Source organism: Oxyura jamaicensis, chromosome 7 (genome assembly GCF_011077185.1).
Source record: "Oxyura jamaicensis isolate SHBP4307 breed ruddy duck chromosome 7, BPBGC_Ojam_1.0, whole genome shotgun sequence".
In the NCBI taxonomy this organism is placed as follows: domain Eukaryota; kingdom Metazoa; phylum Chordata; class Aves; order Anseriformes; family Anatidae; genus Oxyura; species Oxyura jamaicensis.
In genome coordinates, this window is record NC_048899.1 from 22,168,261 (window position 1) to 22,180,496 (window position 12,236).

Below are 12,236 nucleotides of genomic sequence, written 5' to 3' on the forward strand. Positions count from 1 at the left end.
TGGATATTAATTTCATTAATCTCTTGGTATCATATCAACACATCTGATGGGAAAAGAATCTCATGGTATAAAGGAATTTGAAATATTTGTCTGGAGCCACATTTTAGGTCTCAGACTATCACAAAAGACAATCTGACAGAGCACCCAGAAGGACAACCATTACAAACATTTTTGGGATCACTGATATTTTGATTAAACAAAAGCAAATTGAGATCCTTCCAAGGTGTAGAGAATCAACTAGCTACTATTGCAATTAAATGGAAAGCATATTCTGCTACCTTTACTCTTAATGGAAAATTCAGGTGGTTCTCAGTACACAATCTGGTCCCATAAACTTCCTTAGTATGACCAGAGTCAGAAACACGGTAGATTAATAGACATCGTGGTCTTAGAAACATAAATCCAGATTTCCAAAAGTATTTAAAATTCTGTACCCACTGGAGCTAGCAGAAGCTAGGCATATGTTTTGTCAGTGGAGGTCTTTTTTTTTCTTAGAATAACCACTGAGAAACACTAAAAGCTTGCACATAATCGCTCAACATATTATTAAACTGCAACTTGGCTATGAAAAGCTTGAGAGCATTCAGGTGCATTTTACCAGAGGACCAAGATTATACCTTGAACATGCTACACTTTGAGACAGAATGGTCACCGTTTAAATGCTTTGAACATAAAAAACGAAGCATATATTGGCTGGTCATACACATTTTGATTCCTGCTCACTGGGAAGAGGAAAATTTACCTCAGAGGGGTTGGTTGGTTTGTGTTTGTTTGGTTTTGTTTGTTTTTTCTTGTTAGTGAGATGAGTCAGGCACATAATGGTACGGTGTACTAGACGGATACTGAATATTCAAATGACTTCTGAAAGTCCATCTCACAGCATACAGGGGATACTAGTTTGAAATGTAACGTGACAGACTGCCACTTCACTATAATTTTACTTTTTAACAGTTCACCGTGGGCTCATCTGTACTACAAAATTAGGGATAAGCAAGCCGTGAATTTCCACCATGTTAGATGCTACATTACAAACTGTCTTCTGGTCTTACTTTAAACTTCCATTTTGCAGACTTACACAACGATCTACCTTTTATGACAAGAACCAATACTAAAGAATGTAAAATAAACCCTTTTTTTTTTTTTTACTGCATTTTTATCAGTCTTTCCAGAACTCCATTATCAAGAAAGAAGTTCAAAGAGTAGAAACCTGAAATGCTGGTGTTATTAAGTCATTAAGAGCTTTGCCGTTGGCGTTTGAAGACAATTCATTTCTGGGACCTCCGTGAGGGCGTTATCTGCTTTCCTACAGAAATCCTTTCAGTGTCAAGGGTCCTTCCTCTCCCACGTACAGCTTTGTTACGGCGCTCACAGCATTTGAACCGAAGGCGAAACCGCAGCTCTCAGAAACCCCGCGAAGCTGCGGAGCCAGCAGGAAAAACGTGATCTCGCTCAGCCCCTGCCGCTGCTCGCTTCCTGCATGCGGCAGCCGCCCCCGGCCCCCGCCGCCCAGCGTTGCTCCGAGCCCGGTCCCGCGGGCGGCAGCAGCTTCGTAGGGCCCCAAGCCAGGCCCTTTGCTCGCCTCCCCTCCCTTCGCCTCGCCCCCTGAGCCCAGAGCAGCCGCCCGGCCCCGCCCGCCGCCTCACAGCGCTGCTCCATCGCACCATGAAGGTGGGTCCGGGAGAGGGGGGCCCCGGGCACCCCCTGCTCGGGGCGGGTGGCACAGGTCGCGGGCCCTGCGCGGCCGCCGCCTGACGGGACTTCTCTTTGACTTCTCTTTGCAGACCCTCCTGAAGTGGCTGCTGGGGCTCCTGGGGGTTGCCGTTGTCATCACGGTCATCGCTGTGCCCGTGGCTCTGCTCACCGGCAGTAAGTCCGCCGCCAGTCTGGGAGGGAGGGACGGAGGGGTCCCTGAAACTGCCGGGGCTCGGTCTCTGCCGGCCTTGGGGGGGCTCTGCCCCAGCGCGGGGGTGGGCTTCGCGGCTGGAGTTGTGCTGAAAGTTTGGACTCGTGCGTTAGCAGGGCTGGCGATCCTGAGTCCTTTGAAACTGGGAGGTACTTCAAGGTGTCTCGCCTGGGGGGAACTTGGGGGAGAAATCAAGAAGTCGCTTAATTCCCGTGTAAACTTAGAAAATGCTAGTTACAAGCATTACGAGTTTCAGCACTTTTTTCCTAGCGCAGCTGAAAGCTGTAGAACTAGCAGTAAAATGCCAACTGTTAAGTCCTCTAGGGTGTGTTGAAGAGATAAGATTATACTCCTTCTGATTTGCTTCGTTTGCACAACTTTTTATTTGTTATCATTTATTGAATGAAGTTATACAATGCTGTTACAGAGGTCAAAAAAAAAGTAGGAAAAGATTTGGAATATGTTTTTGGACTCTGATCAGTTTGTACTTTCCAGGTTGACATTGTAGCTCTGATGTTAATGTAAAACAGCATTAAATCTTCATCTATTAATACATTGCTCCCACCTGGTATGGCCAAGCTGCAGATTAATGACTCTCATTATGTTCTCATGCTTAACAGCTGAGCTGTTGTAATATGTAGAATTCAGCACTTTAAACTTTAAGAAGTCAAAGTATTTTCTAGATCAGACTGTTAGTAATCTTAAGTTTGTTAGGTTGATCCCCAAAAGTATGAAGATATATATGTTGATCTTTTTTGTGTGTTCAGAAACAAGCATAGCAATTGCTTAAGTGCATAGAAAGTTCTGGTGTTTATTTTTATGTCAATTAAGCAAAATTTGTGTCACTATACTGTTCATATGGCATTAGTTTACATTTAAATCTTTGGCGATTCATTTCTGATATTAATAATATCATAGTCGTTAGTAACTAGATTTTCAGAGTCCAGGTATCTGGTTTATTTATCTTCTGGGCTAAAAATTGCGTCAGTGGATGCTGACTCTCCTTTCTGCTAGTTTTTGGGTACTTTTTGCCACTAATCTAAAAAAGCAAATTTCTGAGGTGACAGAAAATACTTCAAGAAGCTGGAAATCATAACAGAAAAGATCTTAATAGTTTATCAGATGCATGTGTGCATCCTAACATAGTGCCTCGCCAAAGAATTCAGTGTACAGGCCTTTACTCTGCTGAAGGGTTACTACTAGTCTACCTTAATGCCAATGGGTCTTCTTTCATAGGCTGTAGCACAGGAATCCTTTTGTTATAGAAGTGGCAGCAATTTAGAACTGGTCTTTGAGTTCTATAGTTAAAAAATAAATAAAGAAGCACCTCTCTTGTATGAAATACAGAATCTTACCATACCATCAACCTTAGCTTGTTTCACTTAGTCTATTGTAAAAGAGTAGGGCAATGTGTCAGTCTTTTTTCTCATGGCTGAAATTAATGAGTGGGAAATTATCTAGCACACGTAGGTAATTCAGTAGGTCCATTTGGATGAAATAAGGACAGAGATGGAGAGGTGCCAGTTTACAAACTTGAAGTTATGACTTTTCCCAAATCAGGTCAGTTGTAACATTTAAAAATAACTGTAACTACTGCAAGTTCAGGAACTTTGAATTTTTGACTGAAAGGTGCTAAACCTGTGTTTCCTGTTAGCTGAGAGTATACAGGTGGTACGCTTATAATTAGCTCTTCATATGTTAGTGCACTTAGATTTATTACACTGTTCCTATGCATGAATTCACGATGCACGAGTCAGATGAGGATATCTTCTGGGTCAGTACAGGAACTGGCCGGAATACAAAATAAAAGGTGGCAAAACTGGAAGGAGGAGTAGCAGCTTACATGTTTGTGACTATGAAATCAAAGTGTACTCTGATAAAAGGAATTGTAATTGAAGTCAAGTCTTTATTTCATCCTACTGGTTCAAGCAGTGTGCTGGGAGTGAAAATGATTATTGATATACATAGGTATTTTGAGTTTAGATTTCTTTCCTTGGTCTTCCCCTCGCCATGTACTTTAATTTCATAAGCTTATTAGTCATGCAGCACAAAATTAGTTTGGTAAATGGGCTCCAGTGTTTTGAAAGGTTATGAAATTTTGCCACTCCAGAGGTGTTCTGACTTGTTGGCTGGATGATAGGCTTGTGAAATCAAATGTGTTACTTTTGTTTCTTCTCTTGAAGCCATTTAGCATGGGCTAATTATGTAAGTACTACTACTAATATAAGTAATTCATACTTATATTTGCAAAAATGTTCCTTAATTTTGATTAGGGAACAGCAGCCCTTCAGTATTTATCTTGAGGGTCTTCAGCCAGAACTGTGACTACAAAATTCCACACTTTTTCTTTATACCCCACTGCTTATTTTGCCACCTTATTTTTATATTTAATAAAATACAGGACTGCCTACAGTTTAATCTCAAAGTAGCTTCAGGAGTCAGTCATATTTGAAGTCTGTTGATGAAGGCGTTATGCCTTGAGGAGCTCTTCAAGAGGTGACTACTGTAGCAACTGGTTACCCTTAAGGCATGAATATTTTCTTAAAACACGTGGCCTGTCTGCTCATGACTCATTGATCTATTTACTTACACTTCTGTTTTTCTTACTCTAACTTTTCATATAAAAGGCAGTTCAAAACATCCAGTGGCCATATGCCATTACCTCTTCTCTAGCAGTGGTTCAGGTGGCCAGCTGCTCAGGAAAAGCCAGGAGTGAGAGGAAGAGTAGATGATGCTGAGAGTAGAAAGGAGACAGTGTCATATCTAGTATCATTCTGCTGCCACGAGAAAGTTACCAACAACACAAAGAGTAGGCAGACCTGTACCTGTGTCTCTTTGTCTGGTCACAAATCAGTTTCCTTCACCCAGACATCTAACTCTGAGAGTGAGATATTGACTAAATGAGAAGGTTTATCACTGTAACAGGTGATACTGTGCATGGGCTGCTGTGCTCTGTTGAGAGGAAATGTGACTAGAAGAAGTTGGAAAAGCATAACGGGTTCTGGGAAAGTTAATGACTTTGAGGTGTGTGAGAGGAGAAATTCCATGAGTTTGAAATCTGACTAGTTTTTACTAGTGCCTGGAAAAAAGTATAAATAGAGATAAGGGTTACTGGCAGCAAAAGTCCAATGAGTTCTTCTTGTCATCCTGGATTTGAAGAATGTTGGGACTGCTGAGACAGCTTCTCGGTTCAAGGACTCGAGAGAGATGAGGTTGCAGATCTTCCTCACAGCTAGTTTAATGTATAACTGAGAAGAAGAGGAAATCGAAGCCTCCAAATAGCTCTTATTGTTCTTTTGGGGATGGTCACATATCAACAGTCTTACCCTGTTTATCCTATCTGCAATTTGTCCTGTGCTAAGCAGATTTGTGACTGGATGGTGTGGAGGAGTATCTATTGCCTATGTCAACACTCTGCTTGTAACTGAAAAGGATGTTTAAAAATACAGAGATGTCTGGCTGATACACGATTTATATTTGAAGACCTGTGCCACAAATTGAATTAATCTGGTAGCTGTGATCTGTCCCACTTTTCTGGGGAATAAGGAGTCTTGTATTACCACGATTTGTGAAAGGCCTTAGTTTTAAGGGTGTTCAAGGAGAAAGCTGCAAAATACGTAAATGAATTTTAACCTATGTGTTAGAAATCGATCTTTCAAGTGGAACCTTTTTCAGTCTAGATTCAAAAAATAAGATTTAGACAAGAATCTGGAGTTTGTGTGTTTTTAGGGGAGCATTATATAAACAGGGAGCAGAAGTTAATTCCGGTTACATAGCTTCAAATGACTTTAGTCAAAATCATGACGGAAATTATCTCCAAAGTCGTTAGGGAGAAACACTAAGTTAATAAGACTGTTGTGAGCATACTGTAGATTTGTCTGACTGAACAGTCTTTTATTTTGAATCTGATTGTTGTAGCTGTTCTCTTTTCCCTATTTATTTGTGTACCTTGCACAGCATTGCAGGATCCTCTTAGTCTAAATGTTGTTTTGAGAGAGAGACAATTGCTTGCTCAATTCTTCTGTCCTCTGAAGGAAGATGGACATGTTCTCCTGCTATATGACCTTGACTCCTCTAGCTATCATTTAACTCTCTTATCTACCCTAATTTGAATGTTGAGTAACGCATATAAACAAATTTACCAGCAGTTAGTTGCTATCTTTAGAACACTTCTGCTATTTTTATTTCCTTAGTTTGCAAGAGACGGGGCAAATTTGAGAGGGATACCAGAGCTCTTGATTACCTCTCTCTGGGACAACCTCCACAGCCTCAGTGACACCTGGGGAACTGCCCTTGTCACTGCGTTGACTGGTTGGTTTTCTCTTGGGTGTCCTGCATCAGGTTTCTCTTCTTGCATCTCATGCAGCTTCTAGACTACATTCTTAGACTTCAGATCATTCTAGCAATTGTTCTGCTGTCACTTAAAAATGATGATACTTCCACATCTTCTCTCATTTGTATCATTTCTCTATCCCTTTCTTTCTCACTATTGTGCAGTGTCATGCTTGTACTCATCTTTCCCTTGCAGTTCATAGAGTCTTTCTTGGTTGTACTGAATCTGTAGTAAAGTTTCCAGTATTATTAGTTTTACAGTTTTATCTCTATTTTAAGCTGGTTACATGATTTCTTGCTCTATTGCATGGCATATAGAAATTTTAAAAATGTGTCTTGACACTGGGGAATAAACAATACATCCAGCAAAAGTAATTTTTAACAGCTTCCATTTTGGTATGGTGCTGTGTTGCACCACAAACTTTATACAATAGTTAACTTTATTTTCTTAACTCCTTACACCTACAGAAAACAACTAAATCTTTCTAGTGAGAAAAACTGAAATGGTTACCAAAATAAAAAATAAACCTTAAGTTTTTGTTGTTGTGACAGAGGTATTATGACATAAATATTTTTCTAAATATCGTTATGAAGGTGGTAAATATGTATGTGCTCTTTGGAGGGCTGGGGAGGAGGGACAAGAGGGGGAGAATAGGGTAGATATAAAGAGCTGATTGTTTGGAATATAGAAAATAGCCTCCATATGAGTTAGACAAGAAAGAAAAATAGCAAGAAAATTCAGCTTTCACAGACTCTGAGGAACTGGAGTGAAAGAAGCCATTTTGCTAAAATACGAACATATATTGACCTGTATCCAATCTTTAATTGCCACTGGTATGTTTTTGAATGTCAACAGATACTTCTTTTTGTCGAAATAAGCCTATTTGACACTTTATTTCTTTTCCCTAATGGAGTCTAAAGTAAAAGAATCAAAATGCAGCAGAATGCAATATATGGTCAGTGGCATGATGTGGATAAGTAAGAATATACTGGTTGTGGTCTGTCTTGCAAATTAAGAAAATACTCCAAGTAGATCTTTTTGACTATACCCTTACAGCTTGGCGTATGTTTTCATATTCAGTTACTATGTAGAAGGTGTTGACAGAAAATGAAATTTTAATTTTGTACACAGCCAACAAATCTTAATGGTGGCCTGATTTTTAGTAATGAGACCTCAGCAAAATATGTATGTCACCAGGGGAGAAAAACATTCAGCAGTTTGGAAAAATCCCTAAACCTGTTCATCAGCCACCTGTCTTAAATTGCTCCTCCTTTTCCAAGAGAGAATTTTGTTGCTTTCTGAAGCCCTTCTAATTGAAAATGACACTTACTCAATTAGGAAGGAGAGAAGTGATATTCCCAACTAGACAACTGTGCATGAATATCAAATACACACTTGTTTATAATCCATCAAATTAAATATTCATTTAATATAGAATAATTAACCTGAGAAATTAATATTCTCATGGAAACATCATGAGCAGAAAATCTAGACTGGTGATTTTTAGAACAGGCAAATTTCACATGGAACTGAACAAGCATTTCTTTTTTAACCTTTGATGAGCAATCTTAATCTAAAAGCTTTGTTAAGGCTCTTGACTTTTACTGCAGCAATGGCTGTGCAGTCTGTGCTGTATATAGGTAATATTCTTATTGTTTGGAAATAAAAATAAAACCATAATAGCTAATGTAAATGTCTTCCTGTCATGTTCCATATGTCACATTTATTCAACCTACAGAAAGATACCCTGCAGCTATCATTGAGGTATTTTTTGTTCCCACCACCCCCCAGGGACTTGTACTCTTTTTTCTACTTCAGCATATTGAAAGAAGAGGCTGGCTGTTGAAAAGTATCTAAAACACTGGAAATCTCAAAATTGATGGGGGCAGGTTATTATCCTGACTGAGACAGACTGTATCAGAACACCTCTACTGGAGTGTTTTTATTGATCAGTTTTATCCTGGATCTTTTGATTTGCACTGATAGTAACAAAAAAAAATGAATTAGTAACAAAAAAAAGGAATGATAGTGCAAGTTGAAATAAAGATTGCATCCCCTCTTTACTGTGTAGATTTGTATGACAGCAGTTTAAATAATAATAAAAAAAAGTGGGGGGAAGCAGAAAGAGAATTGCATACCCGAATTTCAAAAAACATATGTATATATAATATATTATTTGAACTTTTTAGGCTTTGAATAAGTAGCTTTTGCACTACAGACAGTAAAAAAGAAATATTTTCATAGAAAATGATGCTGGCACATTGGAGCTGATGACCAATCTCAGAAGCTTAACTGGATTCAGTTTCATTAGTCTTTTCAAAGTAATCTAGTTACTTAGCTTTAATTTTGCTGTCAAAATAGTGATGTCACAATAATCATTAAAATACTTAGATACCTTAGTGAAAAACACATCAAGAGAAGAATAAATATTTAACCAGCTATTTCATTATAAACTTAGCAGTATACATTGGTGTTGTGTTTTTTTTTTTCTTTAATTAGATGTTCATTGACAATTTTAATGATTTTTCATTTGAGCTATTTCTGAAATTTAAGTTTAAAGATAGGTGATTCACTATGGAAGAATTTGGGACCAGGAACAGCAAGTCTTATGTAATAAAGTACAGCAGCCACTTAATTTTAGTATATCATTCAAGAGCTGTACATCTATTCCCATGGATGCCACATATCATTCATCTGGACAGCCATGCCTGTCCACCACTCTTAAACATGAGCATGTACATCTTTGCTGTACATGACCAACCCCACAGTCAATGCCAGATGCAAGTATTAGCAGTCAGGGTTCTGCAGCTAATTTCAATGTGTGAGCATAGAGGGGAAAGGCACTAAGATCGTTTCTTTTCAGTTTTTGAGGAATACATATATGTACTGAGATAAGAAGAATAAGTGTCTTTATTTTGTCACTGTCAAAAAGGTATTTTTACTAAATCCAAGGATGACAGCTCTAGTGTATCCTAAAATAAAATACCAACAGAGAAAAGGCATTCATAATTTTTGTGTTTGTTCAGTGATCTCATCAATATTCCTTTAGTTTATGAATTTAGTTGATGAATTTATCTTGCAGTAAAGCTTTATTGCTTTCTCACTGCTGGTACTTCACACCTGGTCAGCTAAAACACATCTAACCAGTAACAAAATACACTTATTTTAGTAGTCAGGTTAGGAAGCTGGGGTGGAACAAGTTGTAATAATGTCAACATCTCTCTTCTGTCGCTCTTTCTTTCAGAAAGTACTGATTCACGAAGAACATACACTCTAGAGAATTACCTGAACAGTGACTATCAGTACAAAACACATAATTTGCAGTGGATTTCAGGTAATTTATTTCTATACATAGCATGAATCTGAAGAAAATGTACCACCTTAAACACATAATACTCAGAAATGACTACCATATCCTGAAAAAAAAATCAGTTATTTAATGGTATTTTTACAGAATGGTGCATAGCTCAAAGAGTTGTGATTTCTTTTCCTTAAATACATGATAGTGTTCGTGTTGAACTATTTTGTCATATTGCTAAAAAAGCATATTTACTCGTATTTACTTCTGTGTACAAGTATATTCATATAAGTGTGTCATACTGTGAAGTGTCAGCTTCCAGTGCAGGCTATAAGGAAAAAGGGACGTACACGGCTCTTTTCCTGCTGGATATGCTTAGTACCCCAAGGGAAAGAGGTGCCAAGAAGTTGAGGCTGTCAGCCCAATTTTGTGAACATTCTTGTGCTATAGCACAAGCTTATAAGCATCCTTTCATTACAAAAGATGGAAAGAAAATTTTGACCAGATTTTTAATTTCCTGTTTAACAAAAATAAAAATAAAAAAATAAAAAGATGACATGAACTGATGAATGTTTTACTTATTGTTTATTGGTATCTCTTGTTCTTCTAGGAACTCAGTATCTTCACAAAACAGCTAATGGGGACATCCAACTTTTTGATGCTGCTACTGGAACATCCTCCCTAGTCTTGTCAAATACAACATTAGTATGTTGACTTATATAATATATGCAGACTTTGGGGAAGGTATTAAATTTAATATTTTGTTCTACATGTTTCTCTGGAATCAGTGCTTAATGTGTTCTCTTTGCTCTTTGTTGACAGGACAAGTACAAAGCAACCACAGTTATATTGTCCCCTGACCAAAAGTTTGCTCTTCTGCAGTACAGCTATACAAAGGTACAAATACACTTTAATTCTCTGAGAATGAAACTGGGAAGTGAAGGTTTGGGAACAACTGAGCAAGAAGATGTTCTTGGAAGTAGGGGTTGTGGAGGCTGATAGAGTGTGTGGGAAATGCATGTGTTTGGATGAGTAAGATGGATGTCTGTAGGGGAACGCTGAAGCCTAAACAGACAAGAGAAGGGGGAGGAGACTGATAGTGACTGGCTAGAGGCATCAGGCTTGGAAACTAGAAAAGGGTATCAAAGACCTGTGAGCTCAGCAGAAGAGAAATGACTGTGCGAGTAAAGCCAGATAAAAAGTTAGTGGATGGAAAGATATACGGAGAGTGAGGCTGGAGGGTTAATCTGGGGAGATAAGCTAGAATGAGCTAGAATAAGCTAGACAGGAGTGAGTGTCCAAGGAGCTGTGTGGGTAAAGGAGAAGCAGGGAGGTGACAGGCTGCGTGCATAAGCTTGTATATATATATATGCTATGTATGCGTATACTTGTTACATTGACATCAGTGCAACAGCCGGTCACAAAAGTCTTACACTTTTCTAGCTACCCTAGACATCCCCTCACCTCTTGATTTGTAGTTCTATTATATTTTATTTGTTGTAATTTTAAGAGTTAATTTTACTTTAATGCTGAAACTGTCTTTTAACCTTTATGTAGTAGTAGGATTGAAAGTTATGTTGTTACTAATATTTATTGCAAGAAAAGAGAGTAACAAAATGAATCATGAGGATGTGGACACTTCTTATGTAATAGCCATCTGGTTGTGTAGTACTAAGATATTGTTTTATGTCTTCTTACAAATCTTGAAGAACTATCATAGAAGGTAGCATTATTGTAGCATGTCAACACCGTGGGATAAATCAAACCTCTTCAGCTCCTCATAGTGAGTACATTTAAATGTGTCTGCATTATCATCTGTCTTTGTAAGTGCTCCCAGTGATACAGAGACTTCAAGAAGAAGGTTTCTGAGAGAAAGGGCTTATTTCTGTGACAATATGAATGGAAATATGAACCCAGGAACTGCTACAGAAATATTGCTGGGACTTGTGAGGACTACTAAACAATAGGATGTCAAGTTAAATAATTCAGTATTATTGTAAAAGGAGGCAGAAGACAATTGTTCCAGTAAGGCAGAAGGAGGGGAATTAACTGCCATGTTGTTACAAGAATTTCAGAAAGTCTTCAGCATCTCTGGCCTCTGTATTTCAGTACTTAATCGGTCAGTGGCCTCTGTCATAGTACTTTCTTTTAGTCATGACCCCAGAGGAGCAGTAATTCTTTAGTCTTTTATTAAGCCTTATGGACACTTACTGGTCTTGTAGGTTTGTTGTGTTATAGCTGTCTTAAGCAGAAATGTGAGGCGGTTTCAGTGGTAATTGAATCTGTAAGAGATTTGTGTCCTGGTGACATTTTTGTTTTCTTAATATTAAATTAATTCTTTTGCAGTTGTGGAGGCATTCCTACACAGCTTCATATTACATCTATGATTTCAATACAAGGTTAGTAATATGAGAGATAATTTTAATAGTATTTTTCAATGAAATGGCATTTTACTGATTTGTCTTAGTTGTGTTTTATTTCTGTTTTTTCCAGTTCCATCTTAGATGAAACACTACTACATAACAATACACAATATATTTCCTGGTCTCCTGTTGGTCACAAACTGGTTAGTAAGGATAAGTGAAACTTACACAGTCATTTATTTTTGCACCCATGACATAGAAGCTCACATTAACTGTGCCCTTGGGCTTTTTGGACTTACCTACTCCTAGATAAAGTAGCTGAACTAGATTCCAAATTGA

General features: G+C 38.2%; 1 protein-coding gene across 1 annotated transcript in view; it reads left to right on the top strand.

The window, feature by feature from the left end:
- Positions 1 to 1,169: 1,169 nt before the first annotated feature.
- Positions 1,170 to 12,236, top strand: part of DPP4 (dipeptidyl peptidase 4) — a 39,265-nt gene continuing 28,198 nt past the window's right edge. The window contains exons 1-7 of the mRNA XM_035331531.1: positions 1,170 to 1,668; positions 1,782 to 1,866; positions 9,481 to 9,570; positions 10,145 to 10,239; positions 10,357 to 10,431; positions 11,881 to 11,933; positions 12,028 to 12,100. Of these exons, the coding sequence (XP_035187422.1) occupies positions 1,663 to 1,668; positions 1,782 to 1,866; positions 9,481 to 9,570; positions 10,145 to 10,239; positions 10,357 to 10,431; positions 11,881 to 11,933; positions 12,028 to 12,100 (477 nt within the window). The 5' untranslated portion in view covers positions 1,170 to 1,662. The remainder of the gene's footprint in view (positions 1,669 to 1,781; positions 1,867 to 9,480; positions 9,571 to 10,144; positions 10,240 to 10,356; positions 10,432 to 11,880; positions 11,934 to 12,027; positions 12,101 to 12,236) is intronic.